This window comes from Archocentrus centrarchus, chromosome 13, assembly GCF_007364275.1.
Source record: "Archocentrus centrarchus isolate MPI-CPG fArcCen1 chromosome 13, fArcCen1, whole genome shotgun sequence".
Classification (NCBI taxonomy): domain Eukaryota; kingdom Metazoa; phylum Chordata; class Actinopteri; order Cichliformes; family Cichlidae; genus Archocentrus; species Archocentrus centrarchus.
In genome coordinates, this window is record NC_044358.1 from 4,517,195 (window position 1) to 4,534,885 (window position 17,691).

Sequence of the window (17,691 nt, forward strand, 5' to 3'; positions counted from 1 at the left end):
ATGATTTAGTGCAATAATTGTTAGTTTTTTTTATTTATCAGCGCCCCCTGTATGCATGGTGATTCACCATGAAACAGGAATTGTTTATTAAGGGGCTTAGAAAGCTCAAAATGTTATGAAATTTAGCATACCCCTCCATCCTGAAGAAGGCTTTCAGGTTGTATTACTCTCATTATTGAATATGGTAAAATGGCTCCATAGTGCCACCTAGAAAATTAAAGAAAAATCACCTCCGGTGCTATGTTTCATCTGTGTATCTGAAACTTTGCTGGCTGATGTAACATCCTGAGATGTGCTAAAAAGTTTCCTGTAGCAATATCTGAAACCCTTCAGGAAGTTTGGCCATTTTGAATTTAACTGGTTTAACCTTTACACAAAGACAAAGGTTAAACCAGTTTTTCAACAGGTTTGACCTGCCATCATTACCCACCACCTATCTCTGACCCTCAGCACAGATGACAAAACATCCCCCAAACCAAATGATTTGTACATCAGAGCAGACCAGAAACAAGATGCTCAACCAAAGAAAGGCTGCTGGACTGGACAGCATCAGTCCCTTGGTGCTAAAGAAGTGCGCGAGCCAGCTGTGTGGAGATCTTCAGTTTCTCCTCAACATGAGCCTTAAAGTCCAGAGAGTTCCAGTGCTATGGAAAACCTCTTGCATGGTCCCAGTGTCCAAGAGAAGAGACATCTGATGGCACTGAATGATTACAGACCAAGAGCACTGACCTCTCATATCATGAAGGTCATGGAGAGACTGGTCCTAGATCATCTCAGAACACTGGTATGGACATCTCAGAACCCCCGGCAGTTTGCATACCAGCCACAGGTGGGTGTGGACGATGCAATCATACATCTGCTGCAGAAGGCATACTCTTTCCTGGACAAACCAAGCACCACAGGCCGCATCACGTACTTCAACTTCTCCAGTGCATTCAACACCACCCAGCCCAGCCTGCTCAAGGCCAAGTTGGAGGACATGCTGGGGTACACCCCCATGGTTGCGTGGATCCATGATTACCTGACAGGCAAACTGTGCTCTCCCCCGTTTCTCATCACCACTTTCACCACAGATTTTAAGTACTGCACTGCAAACATTCTCAGAGGATGCAGCCATAGTAAGATGCATAGAGGGTGGATAGGAGGATGAGTATAGGGAGCTGGTGGATCAGTTTAAGTGGTGTGGGGAGAACCACCTTCAGCTAAATGTGGAGAATGCAAAAGAAATGGTGGTGGACTTCAGAAAGAAAAAGCCACCACTCTTGCCTGTTTACATACGAGGGACTGCAGTGTTGACAGTGTCCAGCTATACATTTCTAGGCGTACTGCTGGACGATAAACTGGAGTGGTCTACCCACATGGAGGCAGTATACAAGAAGAGTCTGAGTCACCTTTACTTCCTGAGAAGGCTCAGATCATTCAAGGTCTGCAATAAGATGTTCTAGATGTTCTACAAGTCTGTTGTTGCAGGCACCATCTTTTTTTGCTGGGGTGTTCTGGGGTGCAGGCACCAAGGCAAAGGATGCAAAGAGACTAAACAAACTCAGGAAGGCTGAATCTGCTGTTGCCTTTTGGAGGTGGTGGCTGACAACAGAATGGTGACAAAACTGAAAGCCATCATGACCAGTGCCTCCCAGCCTTTTCACAACACAGTAGACAATCTTAAAAGTAAATTCAGCAATAGATGCCTACAACATCACTGCTCGAAGGAAATAGTTCTTGCCCAGTGCAATAAGACTCTATAATTCACCCACATCCCAGACATACCTGCCAAATTCTGAGGACATATGACTGGACTGGACTTAAACTTCATCACGGCACCTTACATACACGCACATACATACTCATGCATACTATGCACCATAAACCCACACTCACCCCAATGCCTGCTCATTGCAGAAATGCTGTTTTGTTTTTTACATAGCACAAACTGCTGTTTTTTTACTACTGCTGTAAAAACTGGATTTTCTGTATGTAAGATATATATTTTTTTCTATTTTATTTATTCTTTATTTATTTTCATTTATGTTGGCATTCCTACATAGTTTTTAGTGTCATCGCTACTTTCTGTAAATTGCTTGAAATACCAAAAGTCAATTTCCTCTAGTGGGATAAATAAAGTTGTCTGTCTCAAAATGTTTCTCATTTATGCATATAACTGTGTTGGGCACAAGGGTGGCTCAGCGGTTGAGCAGGTGAACATACAGGGGTTGGACAATGAAACTGAAACACCTGGTTTTAGACCACAATAATTTATTAGTATGGTGTAGGGCCTCCTTTTGCGGCCAATACAGTGTCAATTCGTCTTGGGAATGACATATACAAGTCCTGCACAGTGGTCAGAGGGATTTTAAGCCATTCTTCTTGCAGGATAGTGGCCAGGTCACGACGTGATACTGGTGGAGGAAAACGTTTCCTGACTCGCTCCTCCAAAACACCCCAAAGTGGCTCAATAATATTTAGATCTGGTGACTGTGCAGGCCATGGGAGATGTTCAACTTCACTTTCATGTTCATCAAACCAATCTTTCACCAGTCTTGCTGTGTGTATTGGTGCATTGTCATCCTGATACACGGCACCGCCTTCAGGATACAATGTTTGAACCATTGGATGCACATGGTCCTCCAGAATGGTTCGTAGTCCTTGGCAGTGACGCGCCCATCTAGCACAAGTTTTGGGCCAAGGGAATGCCATGACATGGCAGCCCAAACCATCACTGATCCACCCCCATGGTTCACTCTGGGCATGCAACAGTCTGGGTGGTATGCTTCTTTGGGGCTTCTCTACACCGTAACTCTCCTGGATGTAGGGAAAACAGTAAAGGTGGACTCATCAGAGAACAATACATGTTTCACATTGTCCACAGCCCAAGATTTGCACTCCTTGCACCATTGAAACCGACGTTTGGCATTGGCACGAGTGACCAAAGGTTTGGCTATAGCAGCCCGGCCATGTATATTGACCCTGTGGAGCTCCTGATGGACAGTTTTGGTGGAAACAGGAGAGTTGAGGTGCACATTTAATTCTGCCGTGATTTGGGCAGCCGTGGTTTTATGTTTTTTGGATACAATCCGGGTTAGCACCCGATCATCCCTTTCAGACAGCTTCCTCTTGCATCCACAGTTAATCTTGTTGGATGTGGTTCGTCCTTCTTGGTGGTATGCTGACATTACCCTGGATACCGTGGCTCTTGATACATCACAAAGACTTGCTGTCTTGGTCACAGATGCGCCAGCAAGATGTGCACCAACAATTTGTCCTTTTTTGAACTCTGGTATGTCACCTATAATGTTGTGTGCATTGCAATATTTTGAGCAAAACTGTGCTCTTACCCTGCTAATTGAACCTTAACACTCTGCTCTTACTGGTGCAATGTGCAATTAATGATGATTGGCCACCAGGCTGGTCCAATTTAGCCATGAAACCTCCCACACTAAAATGACAGGTGTTTCAGTTTCATTGTCCAACCCCTGTATATACTGCGTGTCGGTGCAGACGGCGCAGGTTTGAGTCTCAACCTAGTCACGTGTCTTCCCCCATTCCCCCTCCCACTTTCCTGTCTATCTCCACTGCAGACAATTATCAAATAAGGCCAAAAAAATAATAATAAAAAAAAAAGTGATGTATGTCATTTACTATTATGGACAGTGCAGCCTGCAACAAAACTCATCTCACAAGCCTATGACATAATGTATCTTTATACCTATATTGCATGGAATACATAGATGTTGAAAATAATTAAGTATTATGAAGTAATATTTATATTGTTTGTTGCATCACTCATATTATGCACTGTTATGGGCACTACACAATTTTTCAGTCAGCAACTTCACACTCACGATGTTGACATGAAAAATGATCATAGTTAAGTGATCTTCAGACATATATGCTCTAAATAATATATTCATATAAAAAATAGATTTTCTAAGTAATTACAAGCCTTATGTTTTATAAATAAATTTGTAACAAAAATGTGAATGCTCAAAAAATAGTTTTTTAATGTCAAACCTAAATGTTGTAGAGTCTATAGCAAAAAAAAAAAAAAAAATGGGATTGCCCTTACTGTTCCAATACTTTTGGAACACTATTAGTATTTTGAATATTACTTTATTTATTCAAATTGGATTTGGTACATGGTGTCATACCTGGTGACTACTCTTAATGAGGCAAATCATACCTGGTGACTACTCTTAATGAGGCAAATACCACGGCTGCTATCTTGTGTCTACTCTGAGCTCTGGATAGCTGTAGTTTTAGACACTTTGTCTTTGTTAGCTTGTTTAAAATGTCATTGTTCAGCTGTCTGGGGGTTATTCAAGTCTCTGAGTAGGTTTGTTGTTACAAACACTTTAATGGTCTCTGGCTCTCTTCCACAGTGTGTGTTTTGTTCTGTTTCCCTCCCCTCACCCCCAATTGGTCACAGCAAATGGCTGACCCTGGTTCAGCTGGACGTTACTTCCTGATAAAGGGGAGTTTTTTCTTTTCAATGTCGCCAAGTGCTTGCTTGTGCTGGGTCGTTTTGACTGTTGGGTTTTCTCTGTAATTATTGTATGGTCTTTACCATACAATATAATGTTATTTGGTGCTATATAAATAAAATTCATTTCAATTGAGATTCTTTAAACAAAATTTCAGTCCTTGGCTTGCAAAATTGTGGCTTCTACTGGCCTCCAAAACAGTTGATCAGATATCAAAATATTTTAGGGACTTCAAGCATCATGTGTCAGGGTGCTGGAAGCCTCTGTGCATTGAGGAGTTTTCACCTTTTTTTTTTTTTTTCTTTGGAGGAATTTTTGCTTTGAGGAGTTTTTTTTGTTAGTGGCATCTATCTCTATCTGTGGCCAGTTTTATTATTATTCCAGCGGGATGCATAGACAGTACCAGTACCAGTCAAAAGTTTGGACACACTTACCCATTCATATAGTGCCTGGCTTTTGTGACTGTGTATGGTTCTTCCACATGCTACTGAGGCCCCTGTTTGTTAACTGAATAAATTTTAAAATTCCCAATATGTCTTGATTCTTCCGACTTAAATCATTCAATCCAATAGGTGGCACCAAACGAGTCAATAGCTGAATAAGCTGGAAGAGAAAATTTGCCAAAAAAGAAAATTTGCCAAGTTTTTCATGGGCAAAACTCACATACACAACTTTGCTCCTCAACCCACAAATGCATTTTCCCCGCAAAGGAAATGATTCAAATTCTCCTCAACATGAAAAAACTACGAAAAAGCAAACACAGAAACTACAGGAGCTGCTGCCACAGGAGAAATACATTCAGCACCACCCAGCCTGCTCGCTTCACACTTCACAGTGCTGGATGTTTCTTTATAAACAGGCTTTCCGACTGTATAAGATTTATTGCCAAGAGGCTCTGTAACAACAAAGAAATAATCAACCAAACGCAAATTTCCCTTCTGCTAAATTGATATCTGTATCCACACTTAGGGATGAGCTGGGTTAGGTGGTTGAGTCCTATTCAGAACTGCGGCGGGGGCAGTGCATCACCTTAATATATTTTACACTTGATGGTGACTTGTGCAGTTTCCTTCAAGTTGGCCTCCAGTGTTCAATTTCCATTTTCAGTTTTATTTATATAGCGCCAAATCACAACAGTCGCCTCAATGCACTTTATATTGAAAGGTAAAGACCCTACAATATAATGTTGCCTTCCACTTGTTCATTGAGTTCCTGATGACTGTTACTAGTGCACTATTAGCTTTGTATAGTGCTAAGCACTCCAGTATTGATGTGTGGGGCACTGAGTCGTAAGAGTTCTTTTAGTTAATCCAATTAGTGTTCAAGTTGGTCTGCCTGGTCTTAAAATCGTGGTGTACTGCTCTATCACCGGTAGCTAGTGCTTTGATCCTCTGATGTTATTTGCAATGCCCTTCTGAGCTGCGCTCATGTGTTGACTCGTGCGCTTACTCGGCTTGTTTGCTGTTGTGCCTGAGAGGAGCTTCCATGTTGTGGCAAGTAGTTGGCTGGTAGTTTGATGGTGTTGTACCCTTGAGGGGATCCATGATTATGATTGCTCTGTCCGGAGCTAACCAGTCCAGATGAGTACCAGCTGTTAACAGGCTATTTATTTGTGCTGCCAAATGTTCATGGAGTGCCATTAGCTTGTTCAGCCAGTAGGCATGGATCATGTCAGGTTTGCGTGCATGCAGATTCCGTATGTGTCGTGTGCATATGGGTTAACATCCATACTCCCTTTATTGGAAGTGCTTCCTTTGTAAACAACATCCTTATGTCTCACAGCAATTCACTACTCAATATGGCTATATTTTGGGAAATGCTGACATTTTGGAACATGCTGAGCTTACACGGGGATATGGAGGTAGACAAAAACAAGTGGATGAGGTGTTTGAGCAGCCACTTTAAGCAGATCAGTAGCATTGCAGTATCACTTGCAGCCAAAGATTCCGTGGTACATAATGTGGTTTCTATTACTTCAGTTTCAGTCTTTCTGAACTTTGTATTAATGACAAATTACAGTTTAATACTCCTAATATCTTCTACATTACTGTGAAAAAGTCTTGAGCCATCCCTACTTTCATTATGTTTTACTAGGAAAAGGGGAAATGGGTGTAGAGGTTTAATGTGCAAACATACTGTGTATAGCCAAAAAACAAATTTTGTACAATTCTAACAAGATTAAAAGTCAATATTTGGGATGGGCACCTTTGTTCTTCAGAATGAACTCTCTTAGGCAAGCTTGCCTGTGATTTCTTTAAGTAGTAAATGGACTACATAGCTCTTTTCTACTCTACTTAAGCACTCCCTGTTTGGGAGTAGTACTCCAGGGTTCTCGAAGGATATTCAAAAGCTCATCTTTGCATTTGGGCTGCCTGTTGTTCCATTTTCTGTCAAGATGAACCCACACTGCTTCCATAATGTTGAGTTTTGGCCTCTGTGGAGACCTAGCTATGACCAATAGTGTTCCATTTTTTTTCCCATCCAGCTATGCTTTTATTGCATTGGATGTATGTTTGGGATCATTGTCATAATTCCATCAATCTTGATACCATCAATCTTGAAACCACTGGCTGAAATTCAGCACCAGATGGCTGTAGATACTTACTATTGTACCTGTCTCCTGATCTCCTCCATACATACTGATGATGATTAGAACCAAAATTTTCAAATTGGGAATTATCATTCCTGACCTTTTGCCACAGATTTTCAGTCCACTCAGTCTTGTGTAATTTGGCATACCCCAGCCTTTTCACCCTGCTTCATTTCATTAAGGATGGCTTCTTGACAGTGTTGTAATTTATTATATCTCTAATGCAGGTGCGTGTTCTTTTAAACGAAAAGGATTCAGACGACAACGGAATAAAAATCAATAACTTGAATTTAATTAGCCAAAGATCACACAAGTTACAGACCGGTCTGGGTGAGACTTGCAACCTATCTGAGCTAATACAAATCAGCTGGTTCAGGGCATGAAGTCTGAACCCCTCTCTGGCTAAACCCAGACATATAGTTTTCCGTTATCTCATTCTATTACATCATTAGAAATATTTGAAAAATGTGCAAGGATGGTTCAGGCTGGTTCAGGCTGGTTCCCATCCGTGGTTGGTTTTGGGGACCTTGGATGTTCCCCTTATCGTTCCGTTTGTCTCCTCAGGTGCCTAAGCCAGCCGTTGCCACACCGCCCAGCACTTTCTGGAATCTGTTATGAGAGACACAGAAGGCCTAGGCTGTCCTTGCTACCGAACAAAAACAAAATGTACTTCTACTCTGGTGATTAGCACTACTATCTTCATTTCTCTCTTCTAAAACAGTTGAATACATTTAAATCAGCAAAGGCAGAAATGCATAAAATGATTATACTTGTGATTTTCATAATATTACTTCCTTCAACAGCCACCCTCGCACTAAAACCATTTCTGATCAGGTTTCAGCAAACATTAGATGGTTCAACTGGCCAGATGCATTGCTCAGATCCTGGCCTTTGCTGTATTTTTTCCTGTTTCTTAAGGACATAGGTTTAAGATACTGTAGATCTGCTATAGATCGTTTCTTAGGGCTGCCACCTCTTGTGTCCTCCACTTACCTAGTTTTCTCATTTTTTTTTTTTTTTTAAGGACACACCACACACGTTATGTTGTGAAGCACTTTGTGATGTTTGTCTTGAGAGGTGCTATATAAATACAATTTTACTTTTACTTGCCAAAATATGCCAAGTTTTCAGCTGATAGCTGTTTTGGAATCTCCTTGTTGTCTGGATGGGTAAGTTACAGAGAGTTAGTGTTAATATTTGTACAGCAATGTTTCTGTTAGTTTACCTGTCGGAACCAAGGTTTCATGGATAATGTTTGCTAAGTGGCACCATTTCGGTTATGTCAGCTAATGAGTGAAGGACAGTAGGAGCAGCTATGTTGTCTCTTATTTGTTTTCTTGCATTCATTCATTCTGAATAGTAAACCTCTTCATGAACTGAATTGTCTGCAAACTTTTCAGTAGTTTTGCACAGAAACATTTTTTTAATTTAATTTGAAGCCTTATTTTAACTTTTGGACAGAGGCCTTTTATTTATTTGCATATTATATTTTCATTTAAAAATAAAAATTGCATTCACTTTAATATGCATTGTTTATTTGATATTTATTGTGATGGTCACATTAATGTTAAAAAACAATGGATTAGTTTCAAACTCGTATTTTTATGGGTCATTATTTTAATTGTGAGAAGAGACAACAAGGTGATATTAACAGGTGAGCAGGCTTGAACAGGTGAGGTAAGATTCAAATATCGTTGACTAATCGACTGATCGACTAATCGATAAAATAATTAACACATTATTTGACTACCAAAATAATCTTTAGTTGCAGCCCTAGACACAAGCAACAATAGACTGAAAGCATATTCAGTAAAGTATCACATAATGGAATTGTGGTAGTAACTTTTAAAAAAGATTTAAAGAGGCTGGAGAGGCCAAGTCTGTCCAAAGTAAGATTGGGAGGGGTTCACCAATTATAGAATGACACGTTACAATGTAATACGTAAACATATAACGTAATTTCATTGTATGTTTGACATATAATGACAATAACTACTTCTTCTTCTCTTCTTCTTCTTCTACTGTAAAGAATTTCATTTACTGTGACACATTGTAATAACAAGTTTTTGGCCATATGGACAAATCGTACTCAAAAGACAAATCTTAAAAATCAGTGACTCAGTGGCCATGATGTTTCGGAAGGCGGCACTACAAAGAAAGAAGTCTGTTTCTATAGTGGAAATCACTGCATGGCCTCAAAAACCACTGTGAGCAAATGTTGCTCCTAGCTGCATCCTCAGATGAAAGTTAGTGGTGAACTTACACTTAAGGTAACTTTTATATAATCTATATTCATTTTATGTGAAGTGAGTGCTGCATAAATGCATAGTATTGAAATATTGCGCAAGGGAAAAGTGTGGTAGAAAAGGCAAGAGGGGTGCCTTGAGAGGATTGTCAAGTTCAAAACTTGCGAGAGCTTCACAAGGATGGACCTAGGGCTGGTGTCAGACCCACCATATGCAGACGTCTTCAGGAAAGGGGGTAAAACTGCCACAAAATCAAGCCACTCCTGAACCAGAGACAGAATAAAAAGCATCCTTCCTGTGCTAAGGAATTGGAAAGAAAGAACTGGACTGTATTGCAAAAGTCCTCTTTTCAGATGACAGTCAATTTGGCATTTGGTTTGGAAGTCAAGGTCCTAGATTCTGGACGAAGAGTGCTCCTTAGTTTCCAAACTGATGCAACATGGCATTAAACGTGCCTATGTCGCAACTTTTTCATCAAATTCAAAATGCACTGACATTTCTCAAAAAAATTTTTTTTCTTTTCTTTTTCTGTTTATCCTACAGCACAATATAAAGTGAGAGGATGTCGTCGTCCATCTGTTCGCCAGTCCGTCTGAGCTTTCCGGTCTATAGACTCCAAAGCCACAAGGAGTAGAGTCATGAAATTCGGCAATTATATAGCACCAAATCACAACAACAGTCATCTCAATGTGCTTTATATTGTAATGTAAAGACCTTACAATAATACAGAGAAACCCCTAACAATCGAACAGCTCCCTTTGAGCCAAAGATTAATAACAAGTAATGATTAAATGCACAGTGGTTTATAAACACAGAGTGACAGAGGTGAGTAAAGAAAAAGCACTCAGTGCATCACAGGAAGTGGAAGGGTCACTTGATCCAGCCCAAACTATAAGCTTGATCAAAAAGGAAAGTTTTAAGCATAATTTTAAAAATAGAGAACTTTTCCAGGGAGTTTTGAGGACAACCTCATAGTAATGAATTATAATAATCAGCCTAGAAGTAATAAATGCATGAACCTAGTTTTTCAGCATCACTCTGAGACAGTATGTTTCTAATTCTAGAGAGATTGCACAAATGCAAGAAAGCAGTTCTACATATTTATTTATTATATGCAGTGAAGGACATAACCTAGTCAAAAATGATTCCAGGATTTCTCAGTGTTACTGGAGGCCAAGTTAATATCATCCTGGTTTCTAAGATTTTTAGGGCCGAGTACGATAACATCAGTTTTATCCGAATTTAGCAGGAAATTAGAGGTCATCCAGGTCTGTGTCTTTAAGACATTCCTGCAGTTTACCTAAGTGGTTTGCGTCATCTGGCGTCATAGATGGATAAAGCTGTGTATCATTTCAATAGCAAAGAAAATGTATACTACGCCTTCTAATAATACTCCCTAAGGGAAACATGTATAATGTAAATAGAATTGGTCCTAGTCCTAACAATAGTGTGTGAAGAAAACTCCCCATTTACTTGAACAAATTGGAGTCTGACACTGTCAGGGGCCATGAGAAGATTATTGTAACCTTCACTAATGCTGTTTCTGTACTGTGATGAATTCTGAATCCTGACTGAAACTCTTCAAATAAACCGTTCCTCTGCAGATGATCAGTTAGCTGTTTTACAACTACTCTTTTAAGAATTTTTGAGATAAAAGAGAGGTTGGAGATTGGCCTATAATTAGCTCAGACAGCTGGGTCAAGCAGTGGCTTTTTTAAGTAATGGTTTAATTACTGGCCTGTGGTACATTGTCCATTAATAGAGAGAGATGGATCATATTTAAGATTAAATTATAAATTAATGGTAGGACTTCTTTGAGCAGCAGGAATGGGGTCTAACAGATACGTTGATGGCTTGGAGGATGTAACTATTGAAGTTAGCTCAAAGAAAGATCAGAGAGAGTTTAAATATCAGTAGTACTGAAAGTAGCTGTAGGAAATACATCTGTGAGACGGTTATGAATATTTTTTTCAAATGGTTAAAATTTTATTTGAAGAAATTCAAGTCATTACTATTAAGGTTAAAGGAATACTTGGCTCAAGAGCTCTGACTCTTTGTCATCCTGGCTACAGTGCTGAAAAGAAATCTGGGGTTCTTATTTTCTTCAATCAGTGATGAATAGTAAGATTTCCCGTTTGTGCTTTTTTTTTTTTTATAAGACAACAAACTCTTTTTCTGGGCTAAATGAAGACCTTCACACCATTTCCTCTCCAGCTTACGGGTTATCTGCTTTAAGCTGTGCATTTGTGAGTTATAACAGGGAGTCGAGTCAATTTGAGGCTTTCTTTTTCAGAGGAGCTACAGTATTCAAAGTTGCATGCAGTGAGGATGTAACACTATTAATGAGATAATCGACCCTTGTAGTAGAGTAGAGTTTAGGTAGCTGCCCTGCATTGTGTTGAAACACGACATTGTAGATGCTAATAGTGGAGGAATTATATCCGTAAATTTAGTTACAGCACTTACAGAAAGACATTCATATGTCTCTCTATCTGGGTGTCTGTCTGTTAATTGGTGATTCTAAATTGCCACATAGGAGTGAACGGTTGTTTGTCTCTCTGTGTGAGCCCTGTGACAGACTGGAGACTTGTTCAGAGTGTTCCCGCTTCCCGTTCTGTGGCAGCTGGAACAGGCTCCAGCCCCTACACTACCCTGAATAGGATAAGTGGAAGAGGATGGATGGATGGATGTATTATTTCCTTACTAACTCAGGGGTGACTAAACGTGTTTTGATAAAAGTTTAAGGCAAGGTCTCCAAATTATGGCAAAATAGTTTTGCGCAAGGTAATAAGATGTCTACTGAATGATTTTCTATCATGACATGAGGCTGTAATGTTATCCTGACTTCTAGATGTATTTTAAGTTTTCATTAATCGCAGGAGGATATACCAATCAGTGATGGGTATTCTTACTTTTTTTTCTACTATGTTGGCTTTTCACTAAATTTAGTTTTTAAATAATATGAAAGTCTGTGTTCCGTTTTTACCGACATTTTACACAGTTTGACTAACCTGAAGAATTCTTTTGGACCTGCACAATAATTATGTTCGTTTTTGGTGGTTGACCCATCAAATAGTTCGTCTTAGAAACAGGCTTGGTGAATGCAGTGTTATATGTACTATTACAAATAATCCCCAGAACTTCAAAAGTAAGACTGACGTTGTAATAAATTGGGATTAATAGGCATCTTACATGCTATATCTGTTCTTATCTTTTCTGATACATAGAAACAAATGGTAGCCATACTCAGGAACCTGTCTGAGCCAGACTGGGTCTGGCTGCAGGTCTGACATTCATGTGAGATTTCTTTTTATAATTATCTATTAAAATACATAAATATGATTAAAAAAATTCTTATGTCCCATCAACTCCTTTTTGTCTGCAGTCATGCCTTAAGTCTTTTGGACTAATTGGCAGCTTAATGAGAGACGGATTGAATCCAGAGAATCGACTGTCCGATTTTGGAAACTGTGATGTTACACTGTACAATAACTCCTCTGGAATGTTCCACACACAGTTCTGCTTGTTCTTTAAAGCAAACTGTGATGTGCAGGTTGTGATATTTTTGGATGGTCAGCAGTAAAGCTCATCCATCTTATGCTTTGCATCACAACTCATGGCTTAACATCTGTCATCTGCCTTTTGTTAGTTTGTGTGGTAATTTCCTGTTTTCATCTATCACCAACAGAGAGGAGACGGTTGGGTTGATTGTCTTGCTTTTCCTCTCTTATATGTTTCTTTGGCTGTAACTGGAGTAAAAACCTTTTCACTCCTGGTACAACTCAGAATGAAGTAGGATCATTTCCAGGTCCTCCTTCATATGTCTTCCTCCCTAGGCTCTCCTCTTGAATTCAGCATCTTTTGGCCTGACCATGACTCAGCTCACTCTGCTCTGTTACACACATAGATACATGTATATTTTGTTATTCTCATCATTCCCTAATTTGCTCTTAAATGTAATGAAATAAAATTGTAATATTTTCTCCTTCCCTTTTTCTCAAACTGGGCCCTCTTCTCACACTTTTCCCTTCTGTTCTATATTTTCCCTTGTCTTTGCCAACATTTTTTTTTCCTCCATTCTCTCCATCCTCCCTCACACAGGTGGTGAGTCAGCGGTTCCCCCAGAACAGCATAGGTGCAGTGGGCAGTGCCATGTTTCTACGCTTTATCAACCCAGCTATTGTGTCCCCGTATGAGACTGGCATCTTAGACAAAAAGCCTCTGCCAAGGATAGAACGGGGTCTCAAACTCATGTCCAAGGTAAGCTTAGTGGATATGAGGGCTGGGATGGAACTGACCAGAAGAAACTGGTAATCCAGCAAATGGACATTAGCTGAAAATTGCTAGTCTCCATAACTACTTCCCACAGGTTATTTTCACATCCTGAATAATTTATACTTTTAAACAAAAGAAGGATGTAAAAGATAGACACTTATAAAAGAACATATATGCTATTAAATGATCTGCCACAACTGAATTCTGCATCCCTGTATACCAGACAGTTAGTGGTTGGCTGGTTAGATTTTTACTTGACTAGTTTCACCCTTTGTGCAATAAGTTTCAATTTATTCCATCTAGAAGGGTGTGTACATAGAAGTAGTATCGGCGCATACAAAATTTGGGGTGGGCAAGGTATGCAGTCTACTAAGTGCTCTTCTAGTAATTAAATCTGATCAATTCTAATTTAAAACAAAAGGTCCTAGAGTCCAGAGGATCTGCCTTCTATCCAGATCCATCCACAGATTAGAGTGGCATTCAACAGTTTTAGCTCAGTTTTTTTTTTTTTTTCTTCTTGGTGTCCGCACAAAGATAGTGAAACACTCGACTGCACTAAAGAGAAATCCTTTAACATAGTGTACTTGATGTAAGTGTCTGAGATTGTATATTGGTAAAGCCTTTAGACCAGCAGTTAGGATTGCCTTAATGGCCTTGTTGTGTATCTCTTGTGTCTTTTCCTTCAGATTTTGCAAAGTATTGCAAACCATGTCCTATTTACAAAGGAAGAACACATGAGGCCTTTTAATGACTTTGTGAAGAGCAACTTTGATTCAGCAAGAAGGTAAGCAAAGGGAACTACCACTCAGTCACCAACTCAGTAACCATCTGTTCTCTTCAAACATAACAGCTGTTAAATTATGAATAATATTTATATTGTTTAGTTAGAATTATTGCTTTGTTTTAATGACTTTAGCTGGTGCTTAAAGGCCTGAAATGTATTTTTAAAAGCATTTCATGACTTCAAGGAATTAGACCTGTAAAAGTCTTGACCCAAGGCCACTGTGTATACTTTTTTTAGTTTGGAAAATAATTACATATACAGATTACTGATAACTCAAGGTCACTGCAGGTTCACAGCCCCATGCAATTATAACAGCTAAATCAGTGTATGGGCCAGCACTGTTATAGGCATCACATTCAAAAATAGCTTATGTTACTGGTTTAAACCAGTGCCATTTCGTGCCATTAATGTTTAATACAAAGTAATACAGCTGCCTCATTTCTTATCACTAAAGTTACTGGTAACAGCCCATGTTGCAGCCAAAGTTGCAGGTCATGAGTGACACAGATAACTTATACCTGATATCGGCAGAGTTTGGGTAGTCAAGGTTTCTAGTACTATATGACCATGTGACATGCAGTTCAGACAAACCAAAAACTTCACAAACTAAGTCAGTGAGGTGCCTGGTGTAGTATTTCTTCTCCCTTTGAGATGGTGATCTACTCTCTCCACCCCAAGGTTTTTCTTGGACATAGCATCTGACTCTCCACCCAGTGATTCGGTCAACCACAGTCTGTCATTCATCAGTGATGGGAATGTGCTGGCTCTTCACCGGCTGCTGTGGAACAACCAGGAAAGAATTGGCCAGTACTTGTCCAGTAACAGGTCAGGATTGTAAATAATTATTGTAAATTTCATGAAATTTTTATTTTTAATCACTAAATTGTTGTTTTTAATCATTAAATCAGGAGTCACAATTTTTTTTTCCAGGGACCACAAGGCTGTCGGCAGGCGACCTTTTGACAAGATGGCCACCTTGCTAGCTTACCTAGGACCTCCAGAACACAAGCCTGTGGCTGACACTCACTGGTCCAGTCTCAACCTGACCAGCTCAAAATTTGAGGAGTTCATGACCAGGTAGGATTGATCTCAATAACTACACATGGTCTTGAGCATCTGTGTGCCTGTTTATGGGACTGAAGTCTTTCCGTCTTTGTTTGTAGATGTGTTAACGCTTTGTGGGAAGCTTTTATTGCATTTACAGTAACATAACAAGTTGCTGCTAATCTTTGTGTGATCTTACTTGCTGGGAGTGTATGATGGAGGATATGTGTGTTTCCCATATGATGAAATAGGGAAGCCAATGTGATTTAAAATGTTTACTTTTTAAGTTTTAGTTTTTGAAGCTATTGATGGGTATAATACTGGTCATTAGATAAGCACATCACTTAATTCTTTAAAGTGGTACATCCCACAGTTCAACACAGAATAATAATCACAGCCAAACACTCCAAAGTCATGGCAGAATTTCCATATGTGTCTAAGACTGATCAGACTAAGTTTAGTCTGACACATAAATATTAAATGTGTCCTTTCATTGAAGACATAGGTGTAAGGTTCTCTAAGCATTTTTATTATGAAATCACTAAAATATTTTTTTATAAGTAGACCTATATACTCCATTTAATGTTTCATTTTTAATGTCGGTGCAATTCCTCTTTTTAATGTTTATCTGTAAACTGCTTTGTCCAACTTATTTACTCCACGAAATTGTGTGAGCTGGATTTGAACAGTATTTGTATTTGCAAACGTCCTCCAGAACGAGACATATCCCACTGAGCCCTCATGAACAACCACAGTTCTGTAGTTTTAATGTTTACTTGTAGTCAACTGTGAAATTAATCAGTTTAAAGCAGCCTTCATTAGGCTTTTGAACACTGCTGTTCAGGCAGCATGTTTTGTCCCCTTGAGAATGTGTCTTTATTTGCTGTTTTGTGTTTTATAAGCGGTGACTACCAACATGCTTTCATGCTGAAATCAATACATCAGTATTATAGCTGCACTTCCTGACAACATTTAACATGTAGTTATTGTTAATCAAAATATTACCACCAATTACGTTTTTTGTTTTTTTTTTTGTTTGTTTGGGTTTTTTTTTAAAGAGTGAGCACCATGGATAGTCCTTCTGCCCTGGGTACAGTTTTGATTTTACTTTCACCCCTTTATCTTTTGTCTCTGTTAATTCAAATTTAATTTTCAGATCTCATCCCACAAAAGTTGTACATCACTCGACAACTTTTGTCCCATCTCCAGCACGAGCTGAGATCAAACTTTTTTTTTGTTTGTTCATTTAGAAGATAATTAAGTTTATTTTTTAGTAACAGTAATATGATGACTGATTTTGCAGACAGTATTACATTACTGGGTGAAAACAAATGGCATTACAGTAATCATTACTTTCCAGCACTTCATTCCCAAGACTGGTGATTTATCTTCCTCTTTTTCCAGTACTTTTACCATCTAAAGAACCTTCACTGTCAACAGTAGCACAAAAACATCTCAGTAATCCTTTGTGTGTTGTACTTTACTCACTCCTTGATGGCATCATCGTCTGCTCATCCCACAAACTAAACTGGTGCTGAATCTGTTTACTTAATGTGATTTGGTTAGGATTGCCAAAATGTATAAACAAATTTCACCACTGGGATTAAATTTTTTCTGATAAAGAAAATATATTAAAATTTTTATTCCAAAAAATGTTTGATGCAACTGCACTAAACCCTGTCAGCAAAGTGAAGGAGTGACCGATCTTCAACATTCTTGTTTGTTCTGCAGGCACCAGGTACATGAGAAGGAGGAATTCAAAGCCTTAAAGACCCTCAACATTTTCTACCAGGCAGGAACCTCAAAGATTGGAAATCCAGTGTTCTACTATGTGGCTCGCAGGTACGACTTGGCGTTCCTTATTTCTTAATCTAGTAAACTGAAAAAATACTAGATAAAAGTTCATCTGTCTTTAGGGACTTTGGTTCATTTTGAGTTCAGTCCCCACCAAGCACATCTGGCAATCCTATTTTTCTCTGCTGAAAATTAGATAATGTGGATGGTGTTTCACATTAATCAAGGCAGGCAGAGATATTTTGTATAATGTCTGTGCTAGTCAGTTGGATTAATTATTTCTAAATGAACCACTAAGCACATACCCTCTTGTGGAGCAGTGTGTGACATTTCCCGGATGTCAGCACACCCATCAGTAGTGGCTGCCATATTCACCAATCTTTCGTTTGTTATAATTAGGGCCCAAACAACAGCCATGTGAAGGCCCTGTTGTATCTGCTCCGTTTATCGAGTGTGCTGATTCAGCATTCACAGCTTTGA

General features: G+C 39.2%; 1 protein-coding gene across 1 annotated transcript in view; it reads left to right on the plus strand.

The window, feature by feature from the left end:
- The window catches only part of nf1a (neurofibromin 1a), a 136,181-nt gene that overhangs the window by 63,398 nt on the left and 55,092 nt on the right, over positions 1-17,691 (plus strand). Inside the window, exons 31-35 of the mRNA XM_030745310.1 lie at positions 13,416-13,574; positions 14,276-14,373; positions 15,052-15,198; positions 15,304-15,450; positions 17,149-17,259. Of these exons, the coding sequence (XP_030601170.1) occupies positions 13,416-13,574; positions 14,276-14,373; positions 15,052-15,198; positions 15,304-15,450; positions 17,149-17,259 (662 nt within the window). The remainder of the gene's footprint in view (positions 1-13,415; positions 13,575-14,275; positions 14,374-15,051; positions 15,199-15,303; positions 15,451-17,148; positions 17,260-17,691) is intronic.